Raw genomic sequence first — 18,363 nt, 5'->3', positions numbered from 1 at the left:
ATCCCACCGTGACGCGCGCTAATCCAGGAGCACCATGCACGCACGTATTCCGTATTAGCACCGCACAGTTCTAAAGACCGCTACCATACACCGTCGCCTCCTGACACTTGTTGCACGGACGACGTCGTGTGGGAACCGCCCGCACGCGGTTGTGCATTCGCATACACGGACGCGAGAGCGCTCGACGATCCCGAATCACTCGCTCGCGCGCGCGAGCGCGCACGCACACACGCGAGCACGCGTGCTCGTACTCTTTCGGTCGCACACGCAGCTGCGCGGCCGCGTTCTCGCGGCGTCGCGTTCCCGGCGCGCCGGCGTCCGCGAGTACCCGCGGCGGCGGACGGGAACAAACGCGCTTCCTCGCGAATGGGGAACGAGAACGAAAACGGTGGCGACGTCCGGGGAACAAGGGTGGGCAAGATCCGAGAAAAAGATCGCCGCCGCGGACAGAGAGACAATCCGACCGTTTTGTCGCCCGCGTTCGTTAACGGAACACCGTATAGGGCGTACTACTTGCACTGGGCGGCACAGTGGCACAGTGGTGGGCTCCGAGTCGACTTTCGAGCGAGTGCAGCCACCGATCACCGACCGATAATGCGTTCGAGACGTTCGAGTCGTTCGAGACAGTCGAGACCGCGCCCGCGATTCGCCGTTCGTCGTCGTGGTCTGCGTCGCGCGGACCGTCCAGCCAATCGGAGGACGCGATGCTGCTCGCATCGGGGTTAGTGCGCATGCGCCCTCGCATCTCGCGCACGCGCGTTTCTGAACGTAACGTTCGAAACCCGTCGCGATTACAACCTTTTTCCCTAGTACGCGCAAGCGCGAAGATTTGAATTACTTTTGAATTTTACGATGCTCGTCGCACAAATGTCGTCATTGTTGTTTTAATATTGGATTTATATGACTCTGACGATTAAATGCTAGAGTTTGTATTTGTATTTGTAATTGAAGAGTTAAAACAGCGGATGACTTACTTTGTGTTTTCGTTTGGTCGAAAACGATCTCGAATGAATTCGAGTGCAAATTTGATGGAATCTTTGCTGAATCTTGTATGAATTATTCTATGTTATTAGTTTTTATTTAGATCAATTTTTATTCTCATGATCTTCTTTTTATTAATTTTATTAATTCGAAATTTAAACGGAAAAATTTTATTCTAAGCGCAAGAAGTGTAAAAGAATACACAGAGGAAGCAAATATATTATACAAAGACTATCCTATCTCTGTTCTCCCATTACCAACTATGTTAAACAAACTAAATACAAATTTTCTCTTCTATCAACGTTTTATAATTTTAAAAATCTTATACATATCTATTTCCGTTTTCAAATTCCAATAGACATTCAATTACCGCGATTGAAATAATATTATTTTTTATCTATTTCTCTCTAAATACTAACATAATGAAAATAATAAACGTATTGCAATGCGAAAGTAGAGCCTTATTATTATTTCTGTTTTTCTCTGACGACGTGTTGCAATGTGTAAAAGTATATTTGATCAAGATATGCGCTAGACATGCATGTATATACATATATTCAATAAGCAAATTGTCTGCAGTATGCCAGCAAATTAAATACATTAAAAAATTTACATATAAAAAAATTCTTTACGCTTTTTTTAGAGCAGCATCACAAATTTTACAAAAAATTCTTATCTATTTATGTTATATCCATTAATTAACTTTGATTTCCAATAAAATATATATATGCATGTGTTCTGTATAGTACGTATATAATGTTTATCTTCTCTGCCTTGCCCGCGTATCGTTAGACCTAAAAGAGGAATACATTCATATTTATACTTCATAATATTGACGTATTTACATTTACTGTATTCATAATCGCGTCTCATACGCGCGAGGTGTTAAGAAGGTCACCCGAATATCACGCAGACTGTTTCCGAAAATTTCTCAATGTTCGCACGGCCTTTGCCGTGAGTGGATTCGATACGGCATCCGTAATCAAAATCACAAAACCATGAAACTCTTCTTTCTATTTGTGAGTATTATTATTTTTTCCGATGTGTAAATGCAGAAAAATCACGGTCAAACACAAACGTTTCTTCGGTTTCAATATCTATCGTATTACAGCTGGAAAGTTATATTTCTCTACTACTATTACTTTCCGTGCACGCGACAGACCTGAACGAATATCTCGACGAAAAACTGCGGCAGTCCAAGATAGAATTCATCAAAATTCATATTCAAGAAACATCGCCAGGCAAGTCCGCACAATGAGTTTATTTTAACAATACAAATATATCTTTTTTTATTTAAAAAGAAAGTATCTTCAAAATGATCATGTTAAGAGTTTGAAAAGTTTCATTTTTGTTCATTAAATTTAATCTCGCTAATTAATCTCATTGTTCGTGTGGGTTATGTAATAATAGAAAAGTGTCAGAGACACTCCACATGAGTAATTTGCACATTAAAAAATACTATACGAGTAATGTATGATTAAACACATTAGAATGATAAGCTCAAAATTAAATAGAAATAATTTAAATAAAAATGCTTATCAAGAGATAAAATAGCAAACGTTTGGTTACAGTGCACGAAAAATCATATAGTGTACATTGGGAAAGATCATGGCGAGTACCTATAATAAGCGATCATCAGCCGTTTGTGATAGATATGTTCGATGGAGTATTTATTCTCGATAGTAATCGCGTGATGGCACCTTCTTTTAATATGACTACCTGGAATGAGACCTATAATGCGTTACGTGAAGTTTATCGGATCAAAAAGGAGGCTGTCGTTAAATTTGTCAGGGTACAGAAATTACTCTTCAACTACAACCTTGATTTTATAAAATTTAATATTAATCTTATATGAAATATATATAATATAATATAAATATCTTTTATATTACATAAATACCTTTATTATAAATATATTTAATATATTTAATTTTATTTATTAATTCACTGTATTAACAATGTAAACGAGTTGCGCCGATTGTGATATCGTAGAGCATCATATGGGAAGACACCAGCTATCTATTAGTGTGTTATGAGCCCAGTCTATGCAGTATTCACACGGCAAAATCGAATCAGCCGTTGCGGTTCCGTCATACCATTGGATACAAAGGAATCCCTGTAGATGCTAAATTTTTCACACAAGCCGATCAACTTTATCTGATCATCGTCAATAACAAATTTCCTGTACCATCCGTGTAAGTCTCGTGAGCTTCTTCCTGAGAAAGAAAGAAACATTCCTGAGAAAAAATAAAGAGACAAATTAATTTAAATAAATAAATTTCAGTAAAAACAAAACAAATTAAAATTTCTTGTCTTATAATTATAACTGAAAAGAATATTTAGTTGAATTAATTGAAATTTTAATTGAAAATGAATGAATCAGAATTTCCTGGTTAAAGTTACTAGAATTCTAATTGAGATTAACTGAAACAAAAACGGAATTCTGATTGATATAATCAGAATCTTCTGATTCGTCCATTTTCAACCAGACGTTTTTCTCAATACAGCAAAATCAAATGCGTCGAGCTAAATATTCCCCTCTTCCAAATTTTTATCTTTCTCACGTTCGATTGAATTACAGGATCTACCGATGGAGCGGCACGTACATGGACGTCATCGACGAGGTGATGACGACCGGCGCAATATCGGTCACCGCGTTCGAGTACCGGCGATCAACGATCATCGTGTTCGCCCAGAGCTATGCCGAGAATCCGTGGATCGGTTCCGAAGTGTACGAGTTCAAGGACAATAACGTCGTGAGGATACAATTACTATCCACTGCCGATGCATCACATCCGATATCGGTGCATCATTATGTCCACGGCGACTTCAATTTTATTCTGATGATAAATGATTTAGGACCGAGCGATGTGTTCTGTTGGGATGGTTAGTGCATTCGATTAAAGTTGTTCCTCTCTTATTTCTTTTTTTTTTTTTTTAAGTAGGACATTGTCTGGAACCTGGAATATGTTTTGTTGCCAGGAGGAGAATTACTGGATTGGTTCAGCCTTTCTGACATAGAACCGCATAGCTTGATAAGTATTTTTCACATGGACGGCGATACTTTTGTAATTGTAGCGCACGATGTCAGTGTTAAATTGCTCAATATTGAAATAAACTGAAAATTAGAGCGTGACATGTTAATAATGCGACAAATAATTTACAGAATATTGTCCAGCTATATAAATTTCATAGTACGTCCGATTGGAAAAGCGAGAACATTAAACTCTTTAAGAATAATCAAAAAATAGTCGACATGATGGTCTCATTGAACGAATATACGATAAATTTAACATTGATCCTCGCAGAAAAAAACGTATATTGGGTAGAACAATGGGTAGTTGAGATGACTTCGGTACCTGTAGGTAAATAAATTGTTATTGCTTCATTTATGATGAAAAACGATTATCATCAAAGAAGTATACATAATATTATTATCTCGTAATTACTATAATATTTTTTTATCGTACCTTATTAGAAATTAAATGAATCATTTAAGTATTTCTTCATATTGTTATAAACATGTCAAGACAATTCAAAAAGATTAAAATAAAATTTCAGATAACGTGAATAATTCCGATGCAACAAGAAAATGTTTAGCGGACCTGATCGAAACATTACAAGCGAGAATGCCAGCTGTAAAAGAAGCTAATGCTTCCTGGGAGTTTCTCTTACCAGCTGCGAAGAATTTGACAATTTTAGAACCAGTGAATTTTGATAGTTTAACCTTGCAATTCGGTACGGTGGACAGTGCAGAGGTTATTACTGAAAAAGATATCCTACCACCTCATCAAATTGAGAATGCTCTGGAAGAACTCGATCACAATATCCACAACGTCATCCAGGCACAACAATTAAAGTTGCAAAAAATGACGACTGCTGATATGTTGGAAACGCTCAAAGAAAAGATTATAGCTGACGATGTATATCTAGAAGAGTTGGAAATCGACCAGATGCGCGTGAATTTCGTGAACAACGTGGACATGCAGTCGGAGAAGATAATTCCTCTGGAAGCTGAAGAATTCATAAATCTGTTACGTACAAAAAATCTCATTATACACGATCTCGAAGTTGACTCTCTCTGCGGAATACCACCCGAACGTAAGTTTGATAAGAACCCTCATAGTAAAAAAAAGCCACAATAATACCGTAACAAAATCACAAGTGTGAATGTTCACTTTGTCGCAAATGTGATATCGCTATAATATTTCATTATACAGCTATGACAAAATTTTTGCACCTGATTGTGACATTACTATATATAAATCAAGATAATAATGTAATGTTATTGTGACTTTTCAATAATCTCACAGTGATATAATTGGGTATGTTAAGTTAGCACCCCAACTATAGTATACTAAGTTCTGATTAGAGTTCCCACTTCCTTTTGACGAGACGAAGAGTTCCCTATAGTTAATAACAAGAGTTCCGCTCAATAAACATTTTTTCACATTTTTTAAAAATAGGGTGCTAACTTTTTATCGAATTTCGACGTGGAATAGTTCTGAGCGGCTTAATAGCTTCAATTTGCGATTGCCTAGAGTTCCTGATATGTAAACAAATTTTCGAATAATAAAAAAAAAATTAAAAATTTTTGAAGAATTAATTTTTAGATACAATAGTTCTGATAATAATTTCTGCTTCTTTTTGACGATACGAAGAGTTCTTTATGATTTTTTAATGACATATGCGCTTAATAATCATTTTTTAATAATTTTTTAAAAATGGGGTGCTAACTTTTTAACGAAATTCAAGGTCGCATAGTTCTGATCAGCTTAACAGAAGTATTTTGTGAATACCTAGAGTTCTTGATACATAAAAAACATTTTTGAAGAATAATAAAGTTTAAAAAAAATAGTAGAAATCTTTGAAAATTTTTTTGAGAGTACCGAGTAGTTCTGAGTAGCGTTTCTTATAGTACTCGACGAGTTCTATCGAAAACTGTAAGGTGGAAAAGCGATTGGACCAACGGTTTGCAAGATACAGCGACATTTGTCAGAAGATCAACAATTTTTAAAGTGAGTATATCTCGGAACCTGTTGGTCCAATCGCTTTGAGCCCTGATACTTTTCGACAGAACTCGTCGAGAACTGTCCAGGACTCCGAACAGAACTACTCGGTACTCCCAAAAAATTTTTGACCAAAAATCTTTTTCCAAGTCCCACGTCGGAAAATTTTTTGGGAGTACCGAGTAGTTCTGTTCGGAGTTCTGGACAGTTCTCGGCGAGTTCTGTCGAAAAGTATCAGGGCTCAAAGCGATTGGACCAATGGTTTCCGAGATATACTCTAAAAATTGTTGATCTTCTGACAAATGTCGCTGTATCTTGCAAACCGTTGGTCTAATCGCTTTTTCACCTTACAGTTTTCGATAGAACTCGTCGAGTACTATAAGAAACGCAACTCAGAACTACTCGGTACTCTCAAAAAAAGTTTTCAAAGGTTTCCACTATTTTTTTTAAACTTTATTATTCTTCAAAAATGTTTTTTATGTATCAAGAACTCTAGGTATTCACAAAATAGTTCTGTTAAGCTGATCAGAACTATGCGACCTTGAATTTTGTTAAAAAGTTAGTACCTCATCTTTAAAAAATTATTAAAAAATGATTATTAAGCGCATATGTCATTAAAAATGATAGAGAACTCTTCGTATCGTCAAAAAGAAGCAGGAATTATCATCAGAACTATTGTATCTAATAATTAATTCTTCAAAAATTTTTAATTTTTTTTTTTATTATTCGAAAATTTTTTTACATATCAGGAACTCTAGGCAATCGCAAATTGAAGCTATTAAGCCGCTCAGAACTATTCCACCTCGAAATTCGATAAAAAGTTAGCACCCCATTTTTTTTTAATGTAAAAAAAAATGTTTATTGAGCGGAACTCTTGTTATTAACTATAGGGAACTCTTCGTCTCATCAAAAGGAAGTGGGAACTCTAATCAGAACTCCTGAGTACTATAGTTGGGGTGCTAACTTAACATACCCGATATAATTTATCCGTGACTACACTGTGAGTTTATTGTAATGTAAACGCGACTTTTTGCTATAAGGAATATATTCCTTATTTGAGCATTCTAATCAGAATCTAAGATATATTTGGGAAGAGTTTGTGAAATTTCTATACGGGTAGTTTCTGCAATATGATATATCTTTTTATATACATCAATTTGTAAACAATGCTTGTTAGACTGGCTGTTACAAAATGACGAAGGAATCGCATCTGCCATTGCAAACAGCTCCGTCGAATATACAAACGACACTCTTACACTGCATTCGGATTTGACAATACCGAAATTGAAGATTAAAAGCCTGAATGGAACAATCATCGATCAGTTGATCGACGATCTATTCATCATTAATCGCGCTCAGAAAATCAATGGTTGAGTATAACAGTTTGTTTTTATGTTTTTAATTATGCAAAAATTGACAAAAACAATATATTAGTAACAGATCTTACAGTTGATCACAATTTTATATTTTAGGTACGATTACGTATAAGAACTTGCTGCAAGTTACGAACCTTACAGCACAGATGGTGAACGGTGTTTTTGCTGATAAATTCATGACGACGACAACAAATCAGAGTTTTGATGATTTTTATGCGGAAACGTTACACATTGAAAATCTGTATGCGGAAAGAGTTAATGGGGTGCCCATTGAGGAAGCTGCACGAAAGTCTCGAGAGAACGTTATTAATGGTAATTTCTTAACCAGTTTTACTTGTTAATTGTAACAGCGAGTATGATTTCATTATAATTATTTAATTAATTTTACTAATTAATAAAATAATTAACGATGCATTATTAATATAACATAAAGATTATATGACACAATACAAATATAATACAAGAGAGATTATTTAATTTAATAAAAAATGATCTAACAATTAAAAAAAAGTATGCGTTAGAATAATTACATCATTAATTGATCAACTTATCCCAATCTCAAAAATTGTTCTCTCTTTCATAATTAGAGTACTCATATCTATATAATATTATATTTAATAATTACATATTTCTATTTTTGAAGGTAAATTAAAACTAGCGAAACTTACCGTCACCAAGAATTTGGTGATCGATACGAATGAGTCTATAATAAAAATACCTGACAAGTGGTTTCAGACCTACAAAAATGTCACGATATTTGGTGATTTGTATGTTCAGAATATCATGGTCGATAACACAGCGGAGCTTTTCGTGGAAGATAATTTAGTAAATGTGACCGATATGTTCGATCGATATTGGACAAAATCTACCAATCAGAATATCATTGAAAATATCACCTTAGAAACCGGATTCACTATCGACGAACTCAATACTAAGTACCTCAACGGTTTCGCGGAGAGCGACTTTCTATACACGACGATGAAGGAGATACCAAGCGATTTCACTAATCTGCGCTTCGAGAACTTCCATGTCGATCAATTCTTTCACGAAAACGGTCCTCACGATAATTTCTTCGAAAATGAATCAAATTCACTAACGATCCGAGAAAAATTACACGTGCAAACTCTCCAAGCGAAAGATATCATTACTCTAACTTTCAATGGCATCAATGTCAACGACATCATAAATGAAAAGCGTGTGAATTTCTCAGGAACTGTGGAACTTTCCGCTGCTCAAGCACGTCGCGCTTTCGTTGATAATCTCGATGTCCGTTTTCTCAATCAACATGAAGTCTTCTTCAAAAACGGGCTTTGCACCCACGACAAACATCAACTGGCATTCTTAAAGGTACCAGAGTTTCACGTACGAAATTTGGAAGTGGAGATATTGAATGGAATTGAGATAAATCAGACGCGATTGAGAGATTTGATGAATTCTAAATCGATCAAAGTCGTCATCGACGGTGACTTGACGGTGGAGAATCTGATGGTCGATCAAGTGGGCGGGCGATCGACCGAGAGCTTCTTACAAGAATTGTGGCAGAGCGATACCGTGATAACGTCGGAAAGAATCATCGAGGACTTGGTTGTTCAGAACATAACAATAGAATCTCTTCGTGGACGCAACTTTAATGATTGGACCGCCAGTGTTCTTTCTAAATCAAAGGAGCAAACGATAATAGGACACTTCTCTGCTGATGTTGTCACTTCCGACAACGTCACAGTGGATTTTATCAACAAACAAAACGCTTCGCAGCTGATGTGGATCGACGAGCCTCTGACAATCACAGGCAACGTAATGTTCACCGATTTATTTGTCGAAGGCGACGTGATTACTCCAAAGATGAACGGATACAACGTAAGCGAGGTAATAATAAAGATTACCATTTGGTCTGACATGCATATCGATCATTGACAGTTAATTGACATTAACTGTAACTTAATTACAGATCAGCAATTTGTAATTTTCTTCTGATTATAATCTTTAATTATTTCTAAATCGAGGATAGAAAATTTAATTAAGTAGATAAAAATTGAAAAATGCCCTCAAAGAATTTTTTAGTTTCCTTGTATAAATAAACATGAAAATCATTTAAAATTACTTTAAAAAATATTAAAATATTTTTAAAGTTATATTTATTAAGTGTTGTACTTAAAATTATAATTTTTTTAAGATTAATCTTTTAAGATTTTTCCTAGCAAAATAATCTCTCTTTGTTTTTTCATCTTATATTGTAGTTATACGATAGCTTGTTATACATTCCTATAAAGAATATCGATCTCTTGGAAGTCCATGGAAATATTTCTTGGGACACAGACTCGAGCAGTCCTGCCTCAATCTCTTATCTATTAAATAACGCCGTGACCAAATATAGCGACCAAATTATCACGGGAAATGTGATCTTTGAGAAGGACGTTCGTGCGAGGGCGGTTAGAGGTAATTACTCTGACATTGAGCAAATTCAACAAATAATATCGGATGCTGTAATCGATGATGGAGAACACATTGAGATCAACGGAACGAAAATCTTCAAGGAAGACTTTGTCGTGGACAGTTTGAAAGTGAACGGCGATCTAGGTATTGCCAATATCAACGACGTGAACATCCTCGAGTTCAATAATTCTATCTTTAGGCAAAATCACGACGACATGATTGTTGGTCCGTTAACATTCCTCAAGGAAGTCACGGTCGAGAAGCTCTACGTAGTAAACAACGCTGGTCTCAATGCGTCCGTCAACGCAGCGGTCCGTTCCAATGACGTTATGCCAGATAATATTTATTTCGAGGAGCTCGAAGTGTTGGGTGATGTGTATCTACAAACTTTGAATAAAGTTGACTTTGACAAGTTTGTAAAGGATCGTGTCACTCTTAGCGGAGATCATGAAATCTCGTGCGACGTAAAATTCAATGGTATCGTTACAGTAACAGGTAAATGATTGGCTGTAAATTTGGACTGTAAAATTATTTAGGAAAAATTTTACATTTTCTTATCCACTGTATTTTAGGCAATGCAAACATAAAAAAAATTAATGGAATTTATCCATCTGATTTTGTCCTCAATGATGTTGACGAGGTACAAATAATAAATGGCGTAAAGACTTTCAAAGAGGATTTGACAATCGATGGAGATGTTGTTGCGCCACGAATTAACAGTATCAATATGATGAAAAAATATAATGACAGTGTACAAAATACTGATGGAAATGTCGACATTTTTGGTGACCTTGTTAGTACAATATTAAAAGGATCTCTAAAATTTTATTAAATTGCAAGAAAATTTTGTTAAGTACAGATTCTTGTTATATAATCTAAAGAAAATTTTAAAAGATTTCAAATTGTAGGATTAAAGTCAACTTAAACCATTGCAATTTGCTGTAAATACTTACAAAATATTCAAGCTAAATCAATATTTAAGACTTATAAAGCGTTACCTTTGACGTTCAATAAAATAATATTATATTTATATTACGTATCAAACGAAATTTTTTATTTAAAAATTTGTGTTGTATTAACTTATGTGTGGCTCACATTTTTTCACAGATTTTCAAGGCGGATGTTAGGATTAAAAACATAAGTACTTCTGGTTTGGTGAATGGCGTGAATTTGTGTTCCATCGTCGCGAATATCAACAGAGATACAGATGAAACTATTAAGGACTTGGAGGAACGTTGGAAAATAATTGAACAAAATATCGAATACAGCTCACAAATGTCCAAAACCTTGCGCAACGTATTTTTCTATCTAGAGCAGGAAGAGGATTTGAAGATACCTGGGACCAATGTCAGTAAGATCGACGTAGTGTATTTTGATGAGAACACGATCAGATTAAATATGTATAGGGAGCAGCCTGGAAGATTTTGCGGGCTACTCGACAACTGTTCGTGTATGAATCAGTCTGTGATTGATCTCGTAAGTGACACCAACAGAACTATACGAGAGTGGCAAGTGAACGCCGGGGAGATTGTGAAAAATTTTCACGATCCAGACGAGATGTTCGGCGTAAACGTAATAACGAACGCTGTCTCAAGCAGCAAGGAATGCACCTCAACGGAAGCCAAACCAGAATATACTACAATTTCCTTGATAACTTTAGAAAAGTTTAAAATAAATTACAAAGAAGTTTTTCATAAAATAGAAGGATACTTAAAGGATGCCAAAATTTTTAAACACGACGGTATTCGTAACACAACATTAGAAGATCTGTTACTAAAATTATAATGAAATGTTAATGAAACTTAAAAAATTAATTTTTAATTTGCAGGTGATGTGTATATAGTTCTGGCGATATACTATGATAAAGTACGCGCAACACATCGTACAAATTGCCTGCTTTATAGAGTGCATTCGATGAGAAACACAACGTTAATCCAGGAAATTCCTACGGATGGTGCTTGGTCCATTCAGATCTTTAATATCGATCACGAAGTATTTCTTCTCATCGGCTGTTTCGGCGAGTCTTTGAAATCTTCATTATACAAATTCGATCCAATAACACAAAAGGTATAATAATTAATAGATATAATGTAAGAGAAGTCATTAAAATAATTTAAAATTTATGCAAAAATTAATTTAATTTTCTTCTTTGTAAAAACTTCTTTATTTTTTCGAATATAGTTCGAACAGTTGAGAACATTCACAAGCAGAAGCCGTTACGTAAAGAGTCTGTCACAAGGAAAAGATTATTTTGTTTTACTGGACAATCCTGATACAAATGCAGTAAACATTTACAAATACGATCCTGAGTTTCGAAATTTTTATAGTTATCAAAGCATTTTTCATTCCCATCAGATTAACGGAATTGAGTACTTCTACACCGATGGTACGATTATCGAAATGATAAATTAATGTACAATAATTAGAAAACACATGTATATTTATATCACATTTCTGCGCAATTTATTACGATTTTTATTATGATTGAAATTTTATTATGATTTTATTATGACTTACTTTGATAAAGCATAAATTTATTTTCTCTTGCAGAGTTTAGCAACAGCGATATATTTGTGATTGTGACGACCCAGAGTGGACAGTTTTATATTTACGAATATATGTTCGCCGGGGTAATTATCTAATCTATAGATAAAAAAACAAACTCTCTCTATCTCACTTTACCCGCTCGTTTCTTTCTCTTTTTGTTTCTTCTTCTCTCATTAGAAGAGAATTTCTTATGAAATGCAATAATACGAAATAATTCTAAAATTGAAAAACATATAATTACAATTATTTTCAGAAATTTCAAATGAAAATGCAACATGCCGTGAACGATTTACGAACGATGATGCCATTCTATTACATGAATAATCATTATATTTTGGTTGGCACAGACGACAACAACATAATTTTCCGAATTGTAAAACAGGGTCCACATTAACGCAACGAATTTAGAAATCGGCAGAAAATGAATTTTGTATATATCTATGCACATATATTGATAAATATTTATTTATTATAAATCGCCGAAAGTCATCTATGTAGCATACTCCCAGTAAATGAAAATGGATTAAAACAAATATAACATTAATAAGGTTCAATAAAAATAAATAATAAACAAAAGAGGGCTACGAGCCTAATAAGGTTGATGTTTAATAATCTATCTTAGATATACATATTAGATATGTATATTAAACAAACATTTTGACTCCGATTGAGTCATTCTCGATATTAAAATTTATAATAATTCAACAGAATATCGAATGTTACATACGGATAAAATGATATAAAATGATATAAAATTGACAGTATCTTCAAAATCTGAGTATTGGGTGTCTATACAATTTATAAATTAATAACGTCATAAGTTAAAAATTGGATAGCAGTTATTGTATAAAATTTCTAATAAATACATTGGATTGAATTTTTTTCTTTATAATATGTATTAAAATATGGAGCAAATGCGGAAGAATTAAAAACATACAGTTGTTACATCAGTACTCTGTATGTAAAATGGATTGAAATGTGTTCAGATTTTCAGAAATACCTATTTGTAAACATTAAAATAAATCTTTTTTTCTGTCTACAAACATATTTTTATATATTTATTATAGGAATTACATAAAACTCATTTTTTATACTTTCAATCTCATAATAATATCAGCTTTTTCTTTGCATTGTGAACTGTTTAATTCAAAATTCTGAATAAGAGAGAGAGAAATGTAATTTTTCAATCCAATTAAATCCAGTTGAATTAAATTTAAAAAAAAGTTTTTTTTAATTTAATAATTGAATCAAGTGTGGACTTAAAAGTACGCATAAATATTTTAATTCATTCTAATCTAGTTTCAATTACTGGGCTAATGTCGAATCAACACATCAAAAACGTTGAACTTAATATTTATATTTACTCTTTTGTATTATTAATTATTTATAATTAATTATTCCATTTAATTAATTAATCGATATGCAAAAGTTAATCAATGAATTTTGTTTTCGTTGTAATACATATAAGTATTGTTAAAACAAATATTGTTGAAAATGTTACTTGCGAATAAAATTTGTATGATAAAATCTATAATTATTATAATAAAATATAATCATTAAAAACTATTAATATATATACATATCGCTCCTTTATTTTAAAAATGGTATAACATAAAAAATGTGATTTTCAAGATATTATCATGAATAAGTAAAGTCAGTCATCAAAGGTGATAATTAACTTAACTTTATAAAAGATCTTCACAACTCCAAAAAAAATGTTTTAAAATAAAAATGACATAAAAATAACTATTAATTAAAAATAACTCTATAATTAAATCTCTCTCATGTTTAAGAATATATTTTCTTAATATTTTTTAAACATATTCTTTAGAACGCAATATTATTTAATAAGTCAATTTATTTTCTATGGAGTTAAAAAATAGTTTTCCTCCTATTCTAAGCAACTTATAGTTCTTTTTAATAATAATGTTTGTCACTTATTTTAGAGTAACGGCACGATAATCTCTGCTCTAATTCTCTCTATTGATATATATTTATTAATATAATTATACCTTTATTATTTTATTTTATATACTGTCAAATTGTATCAATATTCATTTACAATCTATAATAAGTTCAACAACCTCAGCACAGACCGTCGCGCGCTTGCGCACAAAGTGGCGACCTCCGGATTTCAAACCGTGACTGTTATTACACGTTTCCGTAATATTTATTACAAAGAGCAGTGCAAATTTCGAATACAAAATATACATCGTACACTTATAAAAAACCGCGGGAAACTCATTAATACTTTTTTTAGCTGAATTTTTCACATACCTTTGACAAAACGTCGCAATGCAACAGTAAAACATTAGCGCAAAATTCGAGAAACTTAATTTATTCGTACAGCTTCTGGCTCGTAAGACAATCTCTTGAGTTAAACGGTTAAAGCTTTCTGTTCGCCAAATATGCCGCTGTATACCCAACATTTCTTCGTTTCAGATCCTGTTCTTCGGAAGGGAGACACGCAAGGACACCGTAGCTTTGTCTGTACACCAACTTCGCACTTCGCAGTTCGCATCGCTCCGCACAGCGGAAGCGACTGAAGTTCGCCGCCGGTACGCGAGGCGCGCGCGAACTGCACCGAAGTGAAGTAGGCAACTTCGTCAGGCAACTTCGAACCTCTACGTGCACGCGAGTGGAGGCTCCCCTCCGTCTGTGCTCCGTTTTTACTTCGGGCTCCGGATCGGCCGTTGATCGAGACAAAGGTGTGATTATCTCACGTTTCCTCCGCGTCGCACTCTATCGTGGTCGCTACGTACATTCATTCATATCCAGCTGTCACGAACGTCGACATTCGCAAATCTCGGCGGTTTGATACCCCGTTTTTAGATATGAAACGCATGAGACACAGTTTCATGAGTCGTTGGTGATCCGAAATATCGAGGAGCGAATTCTTGAGAAGAATCTCCTTGCCCTTTCGTGCCCGCTTTGATCCGAGAACGCGTTCGGCGATATTTTTTTAATTGCATTATACTTTTTTTTTTGGTTATGTTGACCGACGATGAATTAGCGCAATCCGAGATCCGACAGTTGATCGCCTGCCACGTTTACGGCGACCTCGATTAGATTCTGGTAAACTTAACCGGTGATTAAGTTAATTGGCAGAATTAAAGTTTTCTTGAAACAGAAGAATAATTTTCAGCTATGTACCTTACTTACCCTAATCTAATCCTTTTCCATATGTTAAACAACAACAAATTAATGATCTTGTTATTAATAAGATGATCCAAGTGTTATTTGATAAGTTAATCACTGGTTAAGTCAATTAGAATCAACTTTAGTTTTTTAAATTAATTACCAGTCCACAATTAAAAGATATGTGTACCTTTAAAGCTTCTCTGTTGTGTCTCAATGCTATTTTCCTTTTCATTTTCTTTACCGTTTTTTATTTGCCAATTGCAAGATAATGTGGCACATTTGATATTATATATAGCATAAGAATGTTACACCTTTGTATGTCTTCTTTATAGGAGCATTTTTTCATAGAGTACTGATGGCTGTCAAGGGACTAGTCTCGTCGATTGTCAAGTTTCTGACAGACCAATTGCAAGATGGCGATATAACTGCTGATTCACGAGAGAGTTTGGAAGTAGCAATCCAGTGTCTGGAGAGTGCTTATAATGTGCAAGCCTCTGATGCCCCAGCAAACGTAAATCTGTACCAAATTTATAAAAATGCAGTGGAGAACGCCGCACCGGTTCTGGGTCCAGAAGCTACGCCAGAAGTAAAGGCTGAAGCAGAAAGATTGAAAAATGAAGGCAATGCACTTATGAAACAAGAAAAACATCAAGAAGCGCTTGCCAATTACACAAAGTATGCATAGTTTCTCTCTATTAATTTGAATAAATAATGTTCCTTTCTTAACTTAAGCTTGTTTGCTTGCAGGGCAATAACATTAGATTGTCGCAATGCAGTGTATTATTGTAATAGAGCCGCCGTTCATAGCAAACTTGGTAATCACACCTTAGCTATTAAAGACTGTAACACAGCGCTTTCAATTGATCCGTCGTACAGCAAGGCATACGGTCGATTAGGTTTAGCATATTCAAGTTTGGAGAGGCATAAAGAGGCCAAGGAGAGTTATGAGAAAGCCTTAGCAATGGAACCAGATAACGAGAGTTATCGGAACAATTTGCAATTGGCAGAAGAGAAATTGGCCCAATTAGGTGTCAATCAATCTCTCCCTAATTTACCCGGCATGGACTTGAGCGCTCTTTTAAGCAATCCTTCTTTAATGAATATGGCGCGTCAGATGTTATCCGACCCTGGTATGCAGAACATGATGTGTAATCTTATGACTGGTAACGTGGAAGAGGGTGGTCGTATGGAACTACTCATAGAGGCGTAAGTTTGATAGAACAGAATCATAAATTTCATAAATTTAGTTCAATAGATGTTATGCTGATGTACAACAAAATCTAAAAAGTGATTATTTTCTAGTTGCTTGTAGAAAAACGGAAACATAAAGAAAAAAAAGAACTTTTATCTCTCTCTAATCAGTTATTACATTAAAATTGCATTTTAAGATTAATATTACAAAAGTTTAATGATTCAAAATATTCAAACTTATTTTCTGGAAAACTCTGTTTTTTAAGTTGTGTCTTTGTAGCAATATGAGTTGATACGATTTGTGTAGATTCTGTATGTATGCATATACATATTTCAGAGGCCAACAATTGGCGCAGCAAATGCAGAACGCAAACCCCGAGTTGATCGAGTCGCTGAGACGACAAATGGGCGGCAATCCGAACGATCCGGAACCACCGCAACAAAATTAAAATATAACTGGTTGTGTGATAGATGGACATGAACTTTATGGACATCATAGCTGACTTTTTTCTCATTCGTAGTTACAGATCAGTACATTGTATCGTTTTCTAACGGATGCCGTAAAACAAGATTTACAAGCTTTAATGATAATTCTATCATCATATATCTACGCGATAACGCGTATACCATAGAATTCATTTTATAGATTAGCCGTTACGGGTGTAACATCGGGCCTCTTTCCTCTTCTTATTTTCTCTTTAGCTATTGTACAATTTTTTTACAGCTATAGCTAAAGATTGATACACAATGTGACAAAATGTTTTTTAAATACCACGATAATTTGAGTGACTATAATAATTGAGTGATACCCAATTTTCCGCATCACATTCAGAGCATTATTTCTAGATCATGCACTGTATCATTATTACGAATGACAAATGCGAATTTATATATTACAATTGTTTATTACATCTCGGTTGAATAACTGAACATTCAATTGACACGAAATATATATACGAATTCATGATATCGAGCGAATTGCAAATTATTTTTGCAATAATGCAATATATTGCACACGTTACGCATGATTATTAATTGAAATCTTTGGACTAAACACAGACGGGAACTTTTGCATATCAAATTTACAGTCTCACGTTTCTTGAATACACGAATCTCTTACCCTGCGCATTGAAAATTAAGGCAACGTGCTAATATTAACAAACAAATTGTAATAAAAATTGCAGCATGAAAAACATTCGGATTTCTTTTCTATTATTTCGCTGTACTTCTTCCAATTGGACAATTGGAAAATTTATCACCCATTGTGAGATATTAATAGATAATTATAAAAAATCAAAAAAGTAAATTGAAACTACAAACAAATAAAAAGTTTCCGACAAACACTCTGACTTGTGCCATGAGTTACTATAGAGAAGCCTCCATCAAATCGATCATACATATCTCTTGTGTTTTCTTTATGTTTTTTTTTTTTTTCCAGAATAATTTCAATGTGTTAACTGAACTAGATAGAGACGAGGACGCATGCAAGTGTAACTCGCGCGATGCGCTTTCTATCCGCGAGAAGAAAGGAAGCTGCACGCGCGATGTATCGCGGTCGAAGCGCATGGCTTATCGGCGGTATCTTTGTATAAGACGAGCATTCGTTACGCGTTGATAATCAACGGATACGGTTTCTTTGGATGAAACGTACGTAGGTTTCATTAACGGCCGTATATTCCCCGTGT

At 34.4% G+C, this 18,363-nt stretch overlaps 2 protein-coding genes across 3 annotated transcripts; both read left to right on the top strand.

The window, feature by feature from the left end:
• The first annotated feature begins 2,594 nt into the window (after positions 1 to 2,594).
• LOC108783222 (female sterile (1) M3) lies at positions 2,595 to 12,849 on the top strand. Its single transcript, XM_018551737.1, has 16 exons — positions 2,595 to 2,773; positions 2,974 to 3,176; positions 3,563 to 3,785; positions 3,927 to 4,067; positions 4,148 to 4,346; positions 4,543 to 5,082; positions 7,168 to 7,359; positions 7,463 to 7,678; positions 8,010 to 9,232; positions 9,604 to 10,294; positions 10,372 to 10,592; positions 10,907 to 11,540; positions 11,628 to 11,866; positions 11,981 to 12,185; positions 12,350 to 12,429; positions 12,600 to 12,849. The coding sequence occupies exons 1-16, from the start codon at positions 2,636 to 2,638 to the stop codon at positions 12,738 to 12,740; spliced, it is 5,286 nt and encodes a 1,761-aa protein (XP_018407239.1). The 5' UTR covers positions 2,595 to 2,635; the 3' UTR covers positions 12,741 to 12,849.
• A 2,128-nt stretch (positions 12,850 to 14,977) lies between these two features.
• Positions 14,978 to 17,127, top strand: LOC108783252 (small glutamine-rich tetratricopeptide repeat-containing protein alpha). Of its 2 annotated transcripts, none has more exons than XM_018551783.1 (4): positions 14,978 to 15,054; positions 15,836 to 16,162; positions 16,235 to 16,693; positions 17,016 to 17,127. In XM_018551783.1, exons 2-4 carry the CDS (start codon positions 15,843 to 15,845, stop codon positions 17,125 to 17,127), a joined length of 891 nt encoding a protein of 296 aa, XP_018407285.1. In that variant the 5' UTR covers positions 14,978 to 15,054; positions 15,836 to 15,842. The 2 variants fall into 2 exon arrangements, with proteins under 2 accessions (XP_018407285.1, XP_018407284.1); XM_018551782.1 differs by having other exon boundaries at positions 15,820 to 16,162.
• Positions 17,128 to 18,363: the final 1,236 nt, after the last annotated feature.

This window comes from Cyphomyrmex costatus, unplaced genomic scaffold, assembly GCF_001594065.2.
Source record: "Cyphomyrmex costatus isolate MS0001 unplaced genomic scaffold, Ccosl1.0 scaffold146, whole genome shotgun sequence".
Taxonomy (NCBI): Eukaryota; Metazoa; Arthropoda; class Insecta; order Hymenoptera; family Formicidae; genus Cyphomyrmex; species Cyphomyrmex costatus.
The sequence above is the reverse complement of the archived record's forward strand: the minus strand, read 5'-3'. Positions and strand labels throughout refer to the sequence as shown.

Coding starts and splice junctions, on each gene's coding strand:
- LOC108783252 (XM_018551783.1), top strand. CDS start 15,843: ATGGCTGTCAAGGGACTAGTCTCGTCGATTGTCAAGTTTCTGACAGAC. Junction 16,163..16,234: donor GCGCTTGCCAATTACACAAA/GTATGCATAGTT, acceptor GTTTGCTTGCAG/GGCAATAACATTAGATTGTC. Junction 16,694..17,015: donor ATGGAACTACTCATAGAGGC/GTAAGTTTGATA, acceptor TACATATTTCAG/AGGCCAACAATTGGCGCAGC.
- LOC108783222 (XM_018551737.1), top strand. CDS start 2,636: ATGTTCGATGGAGTATTTATTCTCGATAGTAATCGCGTGATGGCACCT. Junction 3,177..3,562: donor AAATTTCCTGTACCATCCGT/GTAAGTCTCGTG, acceptor ATTGAATTACAG/GATCTACCGATGGAGCGGCA. Junction 10,593..10,906: donor TCGACATTTTTGGTGACCTT/GTTAGTACAATA, acceptor ATTTTTTCACAG/ATTTTCAAGGCGGATGTTAG.